Raw genomic sequence first — 18,122 nt, 5'->3', positions numbered from 1 at the left:
TAGGAAGTAATAGGAACAATCCAGTGTCCGGTATAACGGCTTCCAGACCTTCCAAGTCAGGGAGAACTAAAGAACTGAGCAGCAGAAAATGTGAAGATCGGCCACCAATATGGTCGGTTCTGTATGGTGGGAACCAATGAGCTAATAGTAATGTTGTAGGAGTGATGAGAATGGTAAGCAGTAAACAAAAAAACCAAGAAAGCAACTGACCGACTCCAGCAGGACTTCTGATTAACACGTATCCACAGTAAACGGAGCTCCCATCTGGCCGGCACTCCTTCAGCCCAACAATGAATAAGGCAAGTGAAAAATAAAGGGTCTGCTCAACATGTGCTGGTGAAAAAATTCTAGTTCATGTTTATTCAAAAACACGTGAAGGTTCACAGACAGCCTAAAAACATTGCAAATAAGCAAACCGTTAAAGAAATTCCATGTAAGCGACGCATTTCAGCTAAAAATAGCAATTATCCAAGCTTCGATAAAGGCTATTTTTAGCTAAAACAAATCACTGACATGGAATTTCTTTAGCGGTTTGACCTCTGTGAAGTCAGCACACCATCTTTCAAAAAAGTTAATTTTTTCATAAGTTCTGGATGCACCTCAAAGAGTTCTAGAGTTCCCAATTAATTTTAAAAATAGTTCTAGCGAATTAGGCAAAAAAAATCAACAAATGTATCTCTGCGGTGCTACCTTCCAAAAATGATATTACTAAATCAGTGAGAACTTTGTACATTTTGGTTCTAGAGCTTCAAGCCTTAAAGGGGTTGTCTCGCGATAGCAAGTTAGGTCATACACTTCTGTATGGCCATATTAATGCACTTTGTAATGTACATTGTGCATTAAATATGAGCCATACAGAAGTTATTCACTTACCTGCTCCGTTGCTAGCGTCCTCGTCTCCATGGATCCGTCTAATTCTGATGTCTTCTGGCGTTTTTAGACGCGCTTGCGCAGTCCGTGCTTCTGGCTGGTGAATGGGGCCGCTCGTGCCGGAGAGCTGGTCACCGCGTCATCATCGTAGCTCCGTCCCGTCACGTTTGCCGATTCCAGCCAATCAGGAGGCTGGAATCGGCAATGGAACGCACAGAGCCCATGGTGCACCATGGGAGAAGACCCGCGGTGCACCATGGGAGAAAACCGCAGTGCATCCCTGGGAAAGGACCGGCGGCCATCTTAGGAGAAGATTTTTATAACTCCATATTTCGTCGGATCGGTGAGTAGCAAGCGGTTTAAAAACCGCTTAAATTGCTATTTTATGCCAGGGGGGTGACAGGGGGAATGGGGTAATGTAAAATTTTGATGTTTGCCGCGAGACAACCCCTTTAAGAGTTTTCTTCAGAACTCTTGAGGTGCTACCCAGAACTCTTATAAAATCGCAGAATTTCCCCCCAAAATTATTTACACATAATAAGGGTGCGTTCAGACGAGCGTGGTACGTCCGCACCTAGGTACGAGCAAAAGCACGCATGAACACAGCTGCGTGCTTGTTGTCAATGGAGCCGCGGCTGCATTAAAAACAATGCTCTGCCGGTCCCCTGCATTCTTTTCCAGGGAAGGGCTTTACATAAAAGCTCTTCCCTGAAAAATAAACATTTTAGTGCAAAACAAAAAAAGAATAAAAAAAAACAACTTACCTCTCCGCCGCTGCTGTGACCCCCGCGGGCATGAAGAACACATCTGCCACATGCGGCAGATGTATCCTTCACCCCCGCTAGTTTAAAGAATTCCCTGCTGCTACACCTGCCACATCTGTGGCAGATGCAGCAAAAGGAATCCTTCAATTCTCAACCGCATCTGTCACACATGACAGCTGCGGTAGAGAATCCTGCTGCCGGCATCCTGTCAATGAAGCCCTTCCCTGAAAAGCCATTTAAAATAGTGCAAAAAATAAATAAAAAACAATTCTCACCTCCCTTCAGCTGCCGGGGCTCAGCCGCGACGTCTAGCGCTGTCCCTGGCTCTGTAGCGCTGCTGAGCTATCAGCAGCCGGGGATTTAAAATCCCCGCCTGCTGGTAGCTCTGATTGTGGTTGGCTGAATTGCTTCAGCCAATCACAATCAGAGCTACCAGCAGGAGGGGATTTTAAATCCCCAGCTGCTGATAGCTCAGCAGCGCTACAGAGCCGGGGACAGCGGCAGAAGTCCCCGCTGAGCCCCGGCAGCTGTTAGTGGCTTTGCAGGGAAGGGCTTCATAAGCCCTTCCCTGAAAAGCCTTTTAAAATAGTAAAAAAAATAGGTACTCACCTCCCTTCAGCTGCCGGGGCACAGCTGCATCTTCTCCTGCTGTCCCCTGATAGATCAGCAGTTCAGCACCACAGTGCAGGGGACAGCAGGAGAAGACGCAGCTGTGCCCCGGCAGCTGAAGGGAGGTGAGTATCTATTTTTTTTGTTTTTTAAATCACTTTTAATTGATTTCCAGGGAAGGGCTTATATGTAAAGCTCTTCCCTGAAAAACTATTTGGTGGTGCCAGCAGACCGTTGTCTTCAATGGAGCCGCCGACAGCAGAAGCGGCTCCATTGAAGAGAATGCCTGCATTTTTATTTTTTTTTTACACTAAAATCTTTCTTTTTCAGGGGAGGGATTATATGTAAAGTTCTTCCCTGAAAAGGAATGCAGGGAGCCAGCAGGTCATTGTTTTCAATGGAGCCGCCGGCAGCAGCCGCAGTTCTATTGAAAACAATGCGTGCATTCCCTATGGTGCACGCATGTCCTATCTTTGCAGGCACGCACCTGCAAAGTACGGACATGTGCACACACCATAGGAAATGCAGTGTTGTAAATACAAGCGTGTTTTTGTGCACCCTAACTGAAATTTTTGGATCCAGAATCTAAAAATCAGCGAGAACTTTGTAGATTTTGGTTCTAGAGCTTCGAGCATTAGGAGTTTTCTTCAGAACTCTTGAGGTGCTACCCAGAAGTCTTCTAAAATCGCAGGATTTCCCCAAAAATTATTTACACATAATAGCTAAAAAATTTTCAAAGTTATGTGTAAATACTTTTTGGGGAAATTCTGCGATTTTGTAAAAGTTCTGAGTAGTACCTCAAGAGTTCTGAAGAAAACTCTTAATGCTCGAGGCTCTAGAACCAATATTTACAATGTTCTCGCAGATTTTTAGATGCTGGATCAAAAAATTTCAGTTATTATGTGTAAATAATTTTTTGGGAAATCCTGCGATTTTATAGGAGTTCTGGGTAGCACCTCAAGAGTTCTGAAGAAAACTCTTAATGCTCGAAGCTCTAGAACCAAAATGTACAAAGTTCTTGCTGATTTTCAGATGCCGGATCTAAAAATTTCAGTTATTATGTGTAAATAAATTTTTGGGGAAATACCACGATTTTATAAGAGTTCTGGGTAGCACCTCAAGAGTTCTGAAGAAAACTCTTAATGCTCAAAGCTCTAGAACCAATATTTACAAAGTTCTCGCTGAGTTTTAGATGCCAGATCAAAAAATTTTCGAAAGTTATGTATAAAAAATTTTTGTGAAATCCCACGATTTTATAAGAGTTCTGGGTAGCACCTCAAGAGTTCTGAAGAAAACTCCTAATGCTCGAAGCTCTAGAACCAAAATGTACAAAGTTCTCGCTGATTTTTAGATTCCGGATCCAAAAATTTCAGTTATTATGTGTAAATAATTTTTGGGGAAATTCTGCGATTTTATAAGAGTTCTGGGTAGCACCTCAAGAGTTCTGAAGAAAACTCTTAATGCTCAAAGCTCTAGAACCCATATTTACAAAGTTCTCACTGATTTAGTAATATAATTTTTGGAAGTTAGCACCGCAGAGATACATTTGTTGATTTTTTTTGCTTAATTCGCTAGAACTATTTTTAAAAATAATTGGGAATTCTAGAACTCTTTGAGGTGCATCCAGAACTTATAAAAAATTAACTTTTTTGAAAGATGGTGTGCTGACTTCACAGAGGTAGCGGTTTGCTTATTTGCAATGTTTTTAAGCTGTCTGTGAGCCTTCACGTGTTTTTGAATAAACATGAACTAGATTTTTTCACCAGCACACGTTGAGCAGACCCTCTTGTTTTCACTTGCCTTATAGAATAGTAAGTAGGCCCGTTTTAATAAGGAGGATAGGTCAGGCAGGAACCAGCAGGATCACATGGCCAGAGTGCGGCCTGGAAACTTGGATTTTTGCTTTGTTTGACATCTACATAGAAACATAGAAGATTAAAGGCAGGAGAAGAGCAAATGATCCATCTAGTCTCCCCTCTATACATTCTTTGTAAAAAAAATAAATAAAAATTGCGCCCCTGGACGAGTTGTCGTTTTGCTGTAAGACCCGGCATGCAGTTCCATCTCAAGCAGATATGCAAATGATTAGAGTTGTGGTGTGATTAGATGGACGGTCTTGTCACCTGAGACCCTAAGGCCGACTGCATACGGATTCCCGCGTGAAGTTCGACCCAGTGCCCGACCAGTGACCCCTGCGTACCTCTCTGCTGGTCTTCTCCTCTGCTGCAAATGTGCCACCCAGAGCAGTGGCGCACAAGCAATATAGAGGACGCCGTGTCATTGCTATGGCGATGTTGTGATGATTGCAGAATAGGTGCAAGACGGACGGCTTCCATTGACTTCAAGCCCGCACAAAATCGCAGCAGGGTGCAATTTCTTCCCCGCGAGCAGAAAAACGCAATCGATTTCCGCTCATGGGCAAGAAATCATGTATTCTCAAAGCATGCTAAAAGTGGTTCCCCCCTTCGCCTATAAAAGGCTCTCAAAGAGTCCTCTTCTTCCACTTGTGTAGAGCTTGTTGTCCATTGGATGCCTCTATGACGCAATAACAGAGAATTTGCCCAAGGACCATCCCCCTTTTTTTTCAATTTTTGTTTTTCCTCTCCCCTTTTAAAAAGTCATAGCCCTTTTATTTATCCATCGTTGTTGCTATATGAGGGCTTGTTTTTTTGCGGGACACATATTTTTTTAATGGTACTATTTAATGCACCATATAATGTACTGAAAAACTTTTAAAAAATTCTTTGTGGAATGAAATGGAAAAAAAACTAAATTCCATCATCTTTTGGTGCACTTTGTTTCTAAGGCGTACGCACTGTAGCAAAAATTACCTGATAAGTTCATTATTTGGGTCAGTATGAATACTATGATATCAAATTTTTGTAGTTCTTTTTTTCCTGTACTACTTTAATTTTTTTTTCAAAGATATTTAATTTTTTAAATTTAATTTCTGCTGACCTCTTCTGACAACTATAACTTTTTTTTTTTTTGTAGACACAGTTGTGCAATGGCTCATTTTGTGCGGGATATCCTGTAGTTTCCGTTGGCACTATTCTGAAGTACTTAAGACTTTATGATCGCTTTTTATTACGTATTCTCTTCGACATGGGGTGACCAAAAAGAACAATTTTGGCGTTCTTTATTTTTTTTTTCCAACGACATTCCCCATGTGGGGTAAATAATGCATTATCTTGATAGATCGAACTTTTACGAACACAGCTATACCAAATATGTATTCTTGTTTTATTATTTATACTTTTATTATAAATATGACAAGTTTTTTTTTTTACTTTTATTACCTTTTTTTCTTTAAAAAAATAAATAAATTAGTAAAATTCCTTTAAAATTAATATTTACTCTTTTTTAATTTAGCCCCCAGAGGGAACAAGAACTTGCGATGCTTTGATTGCTCCGGCAGTATGATGGAATGCCATAGCATTCCATCATACTCCGATTGTACAGGCATTCTATCAAGCCATGCCTCAGGCTTATCGGAACTGCTGCCACCGGGAGTTGGCTGTAAGAAACAGCCGGAGTACACGTTGTATGGAGGGAGATCGCCCCTTGATCTCCCTACATACACACCCCGAATGTGCAGGACATAACCTTACGTCCTGTGTCATTAAGATGGTAATAGAGTTTGAGAAGGGGGCGTATTAATAAAATGCAATAAGCTGGATGGTCATATCAACGAATTGACACCACCTGAGCTGTTCTGACCAGACTGTTAGGAGGTTGTTGGGATCAGTGAATGAGCGAGGGCACGCAAAGAAGGCTACTTGGCTCAGGACGTGCTGGACAGACCAACAGTAGAGAGGACTATCTGACAAGCACAAGCAGCTCCAGCTGTTTCGTTGTCCACCATCTATAGACAGGTGGTCCCATTGTTACACCCCTGAGTCTGTCTGAACCATTTCCAGGTGCTTGGATGAAGGACATTTGTTCTCACGTTGCCCATTATGTGTTCTGTCTTTGACACTCGCCGTCCCCTCCATTTGCAGTGGTGTAAAAAAACTACAAAACTGGATGCTACAGAGTGGAAACAGCTTGTCTTCAGTGACAAATCCAGGTTTAGTTTGGACACTTTATAGAAACCTTTCACATGTTAGAGAGACATATCAAAAGCTTTGATTAGTGAGGGTCTCACTGCTGAGATCCCTGCTGATTGTTAGAACGTGGGGGCTGCAGTGTTCACCCCAGCACTGTGCCCTCTCAGCTATCTTGGCTGTTTTTTGGGTCCTCCTAGCAGCTGAAGACAGCCTGCATAGAAGCCTATAGAAGCATAAACCTCAATGCAGGCCGTCTTCAGATGCCGGGAGGAGCCTAAAAGCAGCAAAGACAGCGGAGGGGATACAATGCTCTGGTGAGCTCTGCAGCCACCTTGTTCTAGCAATCAGCGGGGGGCTCAGCAGGGGGACCCCCAATGATCAAAACTTTTGGCATCTCTTTCTAACATGTCAAAAGTTAATGAAAATGGAAGTTGCTCTTTAATGAAACCTTTAAAGCGGTCGTCCAAGTTCTTTTATTGATTTTAAAATGCAACGCACCTATTCACAAAACAAATTTACAATAAGTTCACGGCTTCCAATAAACACCCTTTTGTCACTCCGCCACCGCTCCCATGATCTGTGATGTCACCCGGTCTTCTGGTCTCAGGAATGTTCCGTGTACAGGTCACATGGACTTGTAGTAGATGGTCCCAGCAATGTATATGGGACATCGCTGATGACGTTCTGTTTTGGGGCATTGGCTGCAGTGATCATGTGAGTATACAACCCATCACCACTGCAACTAGTGTAAAAAGTGACCTACCAGGAGGGTGAAAGTGGTGACACTGCAACAGCAAACATTGTATAAGGTAAGTACTTTAAAAATTATATAAAATAATATTTTTTAAATCAACTACCACCAATGTTTAAGAAATCCAAGAATCCCCTTTCACTTTAGTACAGGAAGGTTTTGATCATGTCTGTCCTTTCCCTTTAGCTATACGAATGGATCTTCTTATAGTATGTACCTAGTCACAGGATAGGTGATAAAAGTCTGATTGGTGGGGATTTAGCCAGCACTGACAACCCCACTGATCTTAAGAAGAGGGGTCCGGAGTCCCCGTCTCATTCTCTCTGTTCCCTATGTAGTGATAAGGGACTGCCGGAGATAACCTAGCACCTTGTACTCATACTATCTCTGGCAGTTCCATTGAAATGCAAAGAACAGCCCTGCATTCATGCCCAATTGCTAGATGTCTCACCAGACCTCTATACAGCGGGATCACAATCTCTCACTTTGTACTGAGGGAGGAATACTGGGTTCAGTTCTCTACGTGTCTCTCTCACCATTCCTAGGATTACTTGATGGTAAAGACATCGGGTGATGATACGTTTCCCAACAGCCATCTCCATGACTCAGGAGGATGGAGCCAGAGCCCCATCACAGAGGCTCCTCCTCGCTTACCGATACATGAGAAGAAGATCCTAGAACTCACCAGCAAGATCACTGAGCTGCTGACTGGAGAGGTGACACTGCTGGGAATGCTGGGTAATTATACAGTAACAGCACTAGAGGAGTCTGGGTAATGACGGTATCATTGTGTTGTCAGGTTCCTATAAGGTGTCAGGATGTCGCTGTCTATTTCTCCATGGAGGAGTGGGAGTATTTAGAAGAACACAAAGAACTGTACAAGGACATCATGATGGAGAACCACCAGCCTCCGATATCACAAGGTAAGGAGATGGTTTCCCATGACCATGGGCACAAGGAGGCAATAGCAACCATGTTAAAGCCTTAAACTGGTTCTGTCATTAGAAAAAAATCAATACTTACCTATTCCTACCCCATCAGTCTTCTTACCGCATCTTCTCCCCACCAATCTTCTCCTGTCTCCTACAGGTCACCTCACCTCTAGTCTCTTTGCAGTCTCCTTCCTGCAGGTTAGTGTACACTATATCACTAGCATTTGTAGCCTAGCAGGGAATGGTGAGCTATTGTAGAGACTGCGTATGGGCACTGTCTCTCAACAATGGTATATGAACACTAGCGGCGACACAGCGCACAGGCTGGGCAATAGCTTTGCATTCCTTCCTAGGCAGTGAACGTAACGTCACTAGTGACGTAACCTACACTGACCTGCAGGAAGAAGAACGGATGCTCCATAATAAGAGGAGGAGGATCTGACCGACTTGCAGTGAGGTGGCCCGGGGAACTCGGGAAGATTAGTGCGGATTAGATGCAGTAGGAAGACTTTTAAATAACAAAACCCTCTTTAAAGGGAACCTGTCACTTCCAACGGCATCATAACAGGGAACCCGGTTATGTATTCTTTAGAATAAGATAAAATACTGGCATAGAACATATATGAAAATATAAAAGATGTGTGTACATAAAATACATATAACATAGAAATCTAAAACATAAGACACATAAAAGTGCTTAAAGAAAATAAGATAAAATGCTAAATTTAAATTTAAAACATTTATAAGAGAAATTTTGATAAATAATATTGACATAAAAATAGTTAAACTGAAAAATTAAAAGTAAAAATGGCCATCAAAATTAAGACCGAATATATTCTATGTGGTTGTGACGGTATATTATAATCAGGCTGTTATATGAATGGACTGGAATTTGATCATAAAATATGGGAGTAAGAAATGTACATGTTAAGAAGGTTTTGGTGGAAAGCATGGTTAAAAAATGGGGGCTTTAAAGCCAAGGGACCATAAAAAATGGGTGGGGAGCGGGGGAGAACCAGAAGTTTAAACTAAAAGTTTGTTTTTCATTGTTGAGGAATGTATTTGTGAAAAAATATATATTTTTACCTCATTTGCTTTAATTCCTGCAAAAAACTAGAAGATCAAAATATGCATTACACCCCTGCATGAATGCCTAAAGTGATCTAGTTATAAAATGGGGTCATTTGTGGGTGTCTCCTATCATTTTGCCTCTACTAGTGTGTAATGGGGCTCGAAACATTATCAAGAATTGTGCTCTGAAAGCCACTGGATTCTCCTTTCCTTCGGGGCCCTGTCGTGTGACCAGACATAAGATTAGGGCCGCAATGGGGATATTTCTGAACACAGGAGAAGCAGGGTGATACATTTTGGGGTACATCTCTTCATTTTCAAGTGTGCTGTTCAAAAACATGAAATGGCATATTATTGGTATAAAATTTAAATTTTTCACCTCATTTACATCACTTCCTGCAACAAAAGGGAAAATCAAAACACTCATTATACCCCTTAATGAGTAATTTAAAGAGTTTAGTTTTTATAATAGGGTGATTTCTGGGAGGGGTTTGGTCATTCTGCAAACTGGGCTTCGTGTGGGAAAACAAAATGTGCTGCAATATTCTGGGCTAAACACTGAAGTGGGTCCAGCAGGAAGGAGAAGTACGTTCTAGCTTTATATGTCTCATTCATTTTGAATCAACTTCTGATTTTGGTTAAAGAATTGCATGAAAACCTGCAGCTTTCCCCCCCCCCAAAAAAATGTTGTCGAACCAGAATTAAATAGTTTAAAACTTGACAACCCCCTTTAACATGGACTGCAGTCATGATCAGATTGTCAATAGCAATATTCTGCAACATTGTATTACAATGATGCAGTATCCGTAAGGGTTAACATGTGGGCAAAGAACTGGTTTGATTGCCAGATCAAAGTTAGCTATTTTTAATAGGACAAAGTTATACAAGGCTGGAATCACACATGCAGTTTTTTTTTTAATGAAAGCTAGACATGCATTTAAAAGGAATGGGAAATATAGAGGACGGACTTATACTTCTCCTTCCTGCTGGATCCATTTCTGACTTTAGCTTAAAACCCATCAGAAGCTGTGTCTGTTTTTCCAGACTAATAGAAATCAATATAAAAAAGCCTACAGGCTTGTTCTTGCAGCACACTTTGACCCCTTTGGCTGACCATAGGTGGGTGATTTTGGTGTCATTAGATTAGTGATATACACATCACCGCCGTAAAATTTGAGTTTGATACATCAAATGAGCTAGGAGGCCAACTCAGCATGTGATGCGAGCGGCGAGGCGGAGAAAGTGAAGCATTACTAAGCAGTACGAAAGGATAGAGTGAAGTGCTGCTAAGCAAGCTTGAGATGCGTGATAAGGGGTGAAAGAGAAGGTGTGGAGAGAGAAGCAGCGAGAGATGAGCATCAAAAGAGGGAGAGAGGGGGAGAGACGCAGCGAGATAGATAGAGAAGTGTCGAGGGAAAGGGATAAGCGTTGAGTGACAGAGAAAGAGAGAGAAAAGCCACGAGACAGAGAAAGAGAAAAGCGTAGCGATAGAGACATATTTGCTCCAAATACGAAGTGATACTGAATAATGACCTAACCAAGCAGAGTTAGAAGTTCACAACAACCATTTTTCCAATCATTTTATGTTCACATAGAGAACAATCAGGTCAATCTAGTGATATAAATTTGTATACATTTGCAGTTCAAAAAAAATTACTAAATCAAATTTTAATTCTAACAGAAAATCCCAGTGAGAACCTTGATGGAAACTTCATGTCTTCGTTAAATTGTAAAGTAGAAGATAAAGATATTCTGCAGCACTCTTCAGAAGAAAACCTCATTACCTTCCCCACCGATCTATCAAATGATCCAGATGAGAAATCTGCTGGAAACTTAATGTCATCATTCAATTCTACAGTAGAAGATATCATGTATCACTCTTCAGGAAAAAATGCCAATAACCTTATTGTATATCCAAAATTTGAATGTACAGATCTATCATATGATCTCCCTAATCAAGAGAAACCTTCTCCTAACCAATCACAGAATTGTACCATAAGTACGGGTCAGAAAATTCTTGTTGAATATGAGAAACCACTTAGGAACAGCTCAGGTCTAAATATACGTAAAATCATTCACACAGAAGACAAGCTGCATTCATGTTCAGAATATGGGAAACGTTTTGCATATAAAGCAAGTCTACATACTCGTAGGCATGACACAACTCACACAGGAGAGAAGCCATACTCATGTTCAGAATGCGGGAAATGTTTTAAAAATAAATCACGTCTTGTTACACATTACAAAATTCACACAGGCGTGAAGCCACACTCATGTTCAGAATGTGGGAAAAGTTTTACCGGTAGAGCAGATCTTGCTCGACATATGAGAAGTCATACAGGAGAGAAGCCGTTTCCATGTCCAGAATGTGGGAAATGTTTTACAGATAAATCCAATCTTGGTAGACATGTGAGAATTCACATAGGGAATAAGCCATACTCATGTTCAGAATGTGGGAAAGGTTTTACAGATAAATCGGATCTTCTTAAACATCAGAGAATTCATACAGGAGAGAAACCATTTCCATGTTTAAAATGTGGGAAATGTTTTATGATGAAATCAAATCTTGTTAGACATGAGAAACTTCACACAGGAGAGAAGCCATTTTCATGTTCAGAATGTGGGAAATGTTTTACTACCAATGGCAAACGTAAGGATCATCAGAGATGTCACTCAGGAGAGAAGCCGTTCTCGTGTTCAGAATGTGGAAAAAGTTTCACTACTAATGGTAAACGTAGGGAGCATCAGAGGCGTCACACAGGAGAGAAGCCATTTCCATGTTCAGAATGTGGGAAGTGTTTCACTACTAATGACAAATGTAAGGATCATCAGAGACGTCACACAGGAGCGAATCCGTTCTCATGTTCAGAATGTGGGAAATGTTTTATGCAGAAGTTTAATCTTATTAGACATGAGAAACTTCACACAGGAGAGAAGCCGTTTTCATGTTTAGAATGTGGGAAAGGTTTCACTACTAATTGCAAGCTTAGAGATCATCAGAAATGCCACACAGGAGAGAACCTGTTCCCATGTGCAGAATGTGGGAAATGTTTTATGCAGAAATCAAATCTTATTAGACATGAGAAAATTCACACAGGAGAGAAGCCGTTTTTATGTTCAGAATGTGGGAAAGGTTTCACTACTAATTGCAAACTTAGAGATCATCAGAAGTGTCACACTGGAGAGAACCTGTTCTCATGTTTAGAATGTGGGAAATGTTTTATGCAGAAATTTAATCTTGTTAGACATCAAAGGTGTCACTCAGAGAAGAAGTCGATTTGATGTCTTATATGTGAAAAATATTTTGAAAAATCATCAGAAAATTCACATAGAGAAGAAATCCTATTCTTGTTTGGAATCTGGGAGATGTGAAGAAAGCCTTTTAATACATCAGTTTATTCACAGATCTTGTCAGTAACCGTCATTAAAAGAGTTTATTTTTTGTGTGAAATTTGCCTGCATCTAACAATCAAAATTATAGTTACCTGAGGCCAACTGTGAATGGGATCCATATGAAAAAGTACTGTGGCTATAAAGAATACAAGCAAGGAGGCTGCAAGGAGATCAAAATGGTAGACATCAGAACAAGCGTATGTGTTTCGAATGATATGATTCCTTATCATAGGTCCCAGAACTGCAACAACAATATGGTGCCACAGAAACAATTAATGACATGTCGGTTATCAAACAGTAACCTATACCAAAGCTGATGCTTCGACAATCCAGTTAATTTACACGTGCAAAAAAAAATAGTGGTGCTTAATAAAGACATCTACATTTCTGAATCAACAGGTCATGCAACTTTTGCAAACCAATCAGAGACTGGACAAATTATACATTAATATGCATATTAGACCTCATGTGGGAGTGTATACAGGGTGACCCACTCGCTAGAGGCCTGGAAAATCAGATATAACTCTGAGACTAATCAACATATTTTACTGTAATTTGGTTAAAACATACCTTACTCAACGAGAACCAGGAACCCATCATAACATGTTTGTCTAGCACTCCCACATCCATACAGCAGCAGTCACCAGCAAGGGAGATGGAATGGCTAGTTTGGACGGCTAGCCTGGTTGTCTTGCTGAGCACACCAAGCCACCTCAGCCACCATATTTTGCTTCAGTCATGTAGTCAATAATAGCCTGTGCTGCCCTCGGAAGGGGAAAGTTTAATGGATTAAGCCACAATCTCTCCTGGAATTGAAAAGCAACCTCACACAAAAATATTGCGGTAGTTACACAGAATGTACATAACAGAACATTCAGCAATATGCAGTGTAGGCTTCAGGTGTGCTTGACCACCAATGGGGGGATACTTCTGGCACATGTTATGAGGGGTTTCTGATTTTCACTCAGCGAGGTATATGTTGACCCAATTTCATTAAAATGTGTTTTTTTTAATATTGGAGCTGAATTTTCCTCTGGTGAGTAGGACACCCTGTAGGATGACGGTAAGGAGATGTATAGATGAGTCTCATGGCAGTCACATGTGCAGCAAGTATAGATCTAATATGATCAAAGCATGATGGATGGACATTACACACTCGTTTTAGATTATAGTGTACATTAGGAAGCAAATGTCATCAATATATTCCTGATACTATGAACAGACAAACCACAGGACCTACAATGGCCAATCACTGCACAACAAACTTTTTGTAACAGATAAGCAGATAGGTGGCTCATATTAACTCAAGTGCGATAAATTCAAATAGGATAGGTGTTTTTTTTCTGCCGTGTAAGGTTTTTAAGTTACGGAGAATAATGTAATCCAATTGCCGTTGTACTTTATTTTTTAATCCAGTAAGCTCGCTATTGACCTTGCTCAATAAAAAGAATAACAAAAGTGATTGCGCAACTATTTCGCAATCACTGTTACAACACCGCGCACTGACTGAACACTATAAGGGTAGGTTTCCACGTGGCAGAAACACTGCAGATCATCCATCAGTAAATTGTTGGTCAAGTGTGCCGATCACAAGTATTTCGGAATAAAGCTTGGTGACCAAGATAAGAAGTGGGCAACACCCATCATCTGTGTGTCATGTAACATCTCACACAGTGGTAGAAAGGCAAGAGTAGAATGCCATTTGCCATTCCGATGATATGGCGAGAACAAAGACCCCACCATACTGATTGTTATTTCTGCATGACAAATACCAAAGGTTTCTCCTGTAAACAAAAGATAAAATTCTGTATCCAGATATACCTTCTACAATAAAACCTGTGCCAGTTTACCTATTCCTGAGCCGCCTAATGAAGTCAAAGTAAGCTACGTAGATTCTCAGTTGGAGTCATTTGTTGATGATGAAGAATAGAGTTGCGCGAACGTACTCTGCCGAGCTTGATGCTGGTTCGAGTATTGGCGTACCCGATGGTGCTCGTTACTTGAACGAGCATGAAGCCGTGTTCGACCCCGCCCCAGTTTTTGGCTCATCCCTGCTGTGACGTGCCTGATTTGGCCCCTCCTCGCCGCGACGCAGCGCGCGTCAATGGCAAATTTTTTGTCTGCAGGCAGGGGAGAGAGAGAGAGAGAGAAACACACGAACCAAGAAAGAAAAAAGGCTCAGGACCCGGCGTCCCACATACAAAAATGCTCGAGTCTTCCATTGTAACCAATGGGGTTCGTTACTCGAGTAGAGCTCTCAAATTTTACGAACAGCTCGACTCGAATAATGCGGTCCAGAGCATTTGTGTTCTCGCTCATCTCTAATGAAGAAGAATACTGTGAAATTGCTTATGATCAGTCTCATTTAATCAATCAGAGCTTAACTTCCAACACATATTATATATCGTACTTGGGTATTACTCTCACCATCTTTGTGTCTACTCTTTACAAATGGAATTACTCATCTATGATCAAAAAAATAACGTCTGAACTTATTTAAGGGAAAAACCCACTGCTGTCTTGGGTAGGTAGAATTAACCCCTTAATGACGCGGGCATTTTTCTTTTTCCATTTTCGTTTTTTCCTCCCCCCTTTAAAAAAATCATAACTCCTTTATTTATCCATCCACGTCACTGTATGAGGGCTTGTTTTTTGCGGGACGAGTTGTATTTTTCAATGGTACTATTTAAAGTACCATATAATGTACTGAAAAACTTTTAAAAAATTCTAAGTGGAGTAAAATGAAAAAAAAACAACATTTTGCCATCTTTTAGTGCGTCTTGCTTCTACGGCGCACAAATGGCAACAAAAACGACATGATAACTTTATTCTATGGGTCGGTACGATTACTACGATGCCAAACTTGTATAGGTTTTTTTTTACTATACTCCTCTTTTTTTTTTTTAAAGACATAAAATTTTTTTCAATTATTTTCTGCGGTCATTTTGTGCACGCAATAACTTTTTTATTTTTCCGTCGACGTAGTTGAGCAAGGTTTCATTTTTTGCGGGATGTCCTGTAGTTTCTGATAGTACCGTTTTGGAATACATACGACTTTTTGATCGCTTTTTATTGCGTTTTTTCTGGGAGACAGGGTAACTAAAAAAATGCATTTCTGGCGTTCTTCATTTCTTTTTCCGAACGACGTTCACCGTGCGGGAAAAATTATGTGGTACTTTGATAGTTCGGACTTTTACGGACGCGGTAATACCAAATACATATTTTTAATTTATTATTTAGATTTTTTAATAATAGATATGGCAAAAGGGGGGTGATTTAAACTTTTACAACTTTTTTTTTTTTCAATTAAAAAAAAACTTTATTGATTTTTTTTTTACTTTACTTTGAAGTCCCCCTGGGGGACTTTAAGATGCAATGCTTTGATCGCTCCTGCAGTATGACGTAATGCTATAGCATTACGTCATATTGCTTTTTGACAGGCAGCCTATGAAGCCACCCCACGGGGACGGCTTGATAGGCAGTCTGCTAAGGCAGCCCTGGGGCCTTTCATTAGGCCCCCGGCTGCCATGACACATGCACGGCTCACCCGATCGGGGGATTTAAATGCCGCTGTCAGAATTGACAGCGGCATTTAAATGGTTAATAGCCGCGATCGGCCGCGCGGCCGCTCGCGGCTATTGCCCGCGGATGTCAGCTGTTATAAACAGCTGATGCCCGCACTGTATGAAGAGAGGTTGCATCGCAACCTCTCTTCATACATACCCCGACGCTCCATGACGTACCAGGTACGTCATTGGTCGTTAAGGGGTTAATGCGCTAAAATGGCCACACTTCCCCGAATATTGTCTCTATTTTGCACCTTACCTATCCCTATTCCCAGGCCGACCTTAGAAAATGTTCAATCTTTAAATTTACATGGCCTCATAAATGCCCTAGGAATAAGAATATAATTATCTATATAATTATCATAAATGGCTAGGAGGTTTCTCCATCCCGAGTCTTGCTTTATATTCTAGAGCAGCATGGATCGCCCAATGGTTGGCCATTTCAAGAGGTCCACAGGCTCCTTTATGAGTGGAGATTAAAAAACGGAGGATCTCTCATATGCTCTTTCGTTCTTAACTAGAGATGAGCGAACGTACTCGGATAAGCACTACTCGTCCGAGTAATGTGCTTTATCCGAGTATCTCTCCGCTCGTCCTGAAAGATTCGGGGCGCTCCGCTGCTGACAGGTAAGTCGCAGCGGGGAGCGGGGCAGAGCGGGCGGGAGAGAAGGAGAGAAAGATCTCCCCTCCGTTCCTCCCCGCTCTCCCCTGCAGCTCCCCGCTCCGCAGCACGTCCCGAATCTTTCAGGACGAGCGGGGAGGTACTCGGATAAAGCACATTACTCGGACGAGTAGTGCTTATCCGAGTACGTTCGCTCATCTCTATTCTTAACCTTGTCCACAGATCCTATGACTCCAAATGTATAAGTGAATAGTCCATTTACTTATTATTCTATCATGGAGCAATATTCAGTTCAAATATGGGCTGGCTGCTGAATCTTCTTTCCTTTTGATCTACAAGTGGAAATGTCTTATGATAGATAGCTTTGCTTTCGTAAAACTATTATGAAAGTAGTCACTAAGTTTCTTTTCTAGAGACCTGAATAGGAATCATTCACAGAATCCATCTCATTCCTCAACGTCTTCATCGCTGTTATCCATTTTGCCCCCCCCCCTCTGTTTTCAGGGTTATCAAGAGGATGGTTCCCTGTTACATATTTGGTGGACCTGTCCAGAAGTTGTACGGTTGTGGTCCCAGGTTCATAACTTGTTGAATTGCCTGTTTGTGGGTCTAGTTCCCAAATCTCCGAAATCTTCCTTTTGGGTGACAGCTTGCCTAGATTTAAAAAAAATCAGGCTCATAAACTTATTCAGTTTATTTGCATGGCAGCAAGGAACCACATAGCTTCAAGATGGAAGGTAGCATCTTTGTTCTTCCCTGCTTAACAGAATATCTACTATGTTGTTTGAAAACATTTCATGCAGTACAGATGGATACTAAGCAAGCTTTCATCAATACCTTGCAGCCATGATGACTTATTTAGGTGTTCCAGGTCTTCAACACCATCATAGCCCCCCACCCACACACTGCTGTGCTGTCTTTGGAACCTTATGTGAGTCATAGTTAACCTTTTGACCTATTTTGCCTATTCCCTCTTAATAAACCCAAATGGAGGGTAATATTGTTTATTATAGTAACATAGTATGTTAGGCTAAAAAATGGCATATGTCCATCTAGTTCAGCCTATTACCACCCCCCCACCCCCATGTTGATCCAGAAGAAGGCAAAAAACGCCAATGAGGTAGAAGTCGATTGAAGGAATCTGGGAAAAACACTAAGAGACAGTCCACTGGTTAGGTGCACAACAAACTGCAATCGGACACAGACTGAGATAGGAGCTTGCAAGCAATCACAGTAAGTGACATCAACACCAGGCATTGAGGATGTAGACTCCAGGGTTTACATAGGAGCTTGATTATAAATCATTACCAGCTGGGTGGAGGAGCTGGACACAGTAACCCTGTGACTGCTAGAAGAAACAGGATCAGGAGACTAGATGATGCTTGATCTCCTGGTCCTAACAGTATCGTTCCTACGACCTCCTCTCCTCCTGCGTATCCTCTGAAAAAATTCCAGAATAAGGCGTGGGGCATTGATATTCTCAGAGGACTCCCAC

General features: G+C 41.3%; 2 protein-coding genes across 3 annotated transcripts in view; both read left to right on the top strand.

Moving 5' to 3' along the window:
* LOC136607684 (zinc finger protein 271-like) overlaps window positions 1-18,122 on the top strand; it is a 521,708-nt gene that overhangs the window by 264,439 nt on the left and 239,147 nt on the right. The gene's annotated exons all lie outside the window — the stretch shown is intronic.
* Window positions 6,729-12,942, top strand: LOC136607891 (oocyte zinc finger protein XlCOF6-like). 2 transcript variants are annotated; one of them, XM_066589070.1, is made up of 3 exons: window positions 6,729-7,759; window positions 7,843-7,966; window positions 10,728-12,942. In XM_066589070.1, exons 1-3 carry the CDS (start codon window positions 7,598-7,600, stop codon window positions 12,326-12,328), a joined length of 1,887 nt encoding a protein of 628 aa, XP_066445167.1. In that variant the 5' UTR covers window positions 6,729-7,597; the 3' UTR covers window positions 12,329-12,942. The 2 variants fall into 2 exon arrangements, with proteins under 2 accessions (XP_066445167.1, XP_066445168.1); XM_066589071.1 differs by lacking the exons at window positions 6,729-7,759; window positions 7,843-7,966 and adding an exon at window positions 8,131-8,173.

Source organism: Eleutherodactylus coqui, chromosome 1 (genome assembly GCF_035609145.1).
Source record: "Eleutherodactylus coqui strain aEleCoq1 chromosome 1, aEleCoq1.hap1, whole genome shotgun sequence".
Classification (NCBI taxonomy): domain Eukaryota; kingdom Metazoa; phylum Chordata; class Amphibia; order Anura; family Eleutherodactylidae; genus Eleutherodactylus; species Eleutherodactylus coqui.
The sequence above is the reverse complement of the archived record's forward strand: the minus strand, read 5'-3'. Positions and strand labels throughout refer to the sequence as shown.

Bases quoted from the DNA above. Each gene is read 5' to 3' on its own strand.
- LOC136607891 (XM_066589070.1), top strand. From the start codon at position 7,598: ATGGTAAAGACATCGGGTGATGATACGTTTCCCAACAGCCATCTCCAT. The intron at 7,760-7,842 runs GTGACACTGCTG...TTGTGTTGTCAG, and splicing joins CTGAGCTGCTGACTGGAGAG to GTTCCTATAAGGTGTCAGGA. The intron at 7,967-10,727 runs GTAAGGAGATGG...TAATTCTAACAG, and splicing joins CCAGCCTCCGATATCACAAG to AAAATCCCAGTGAGAACCTT.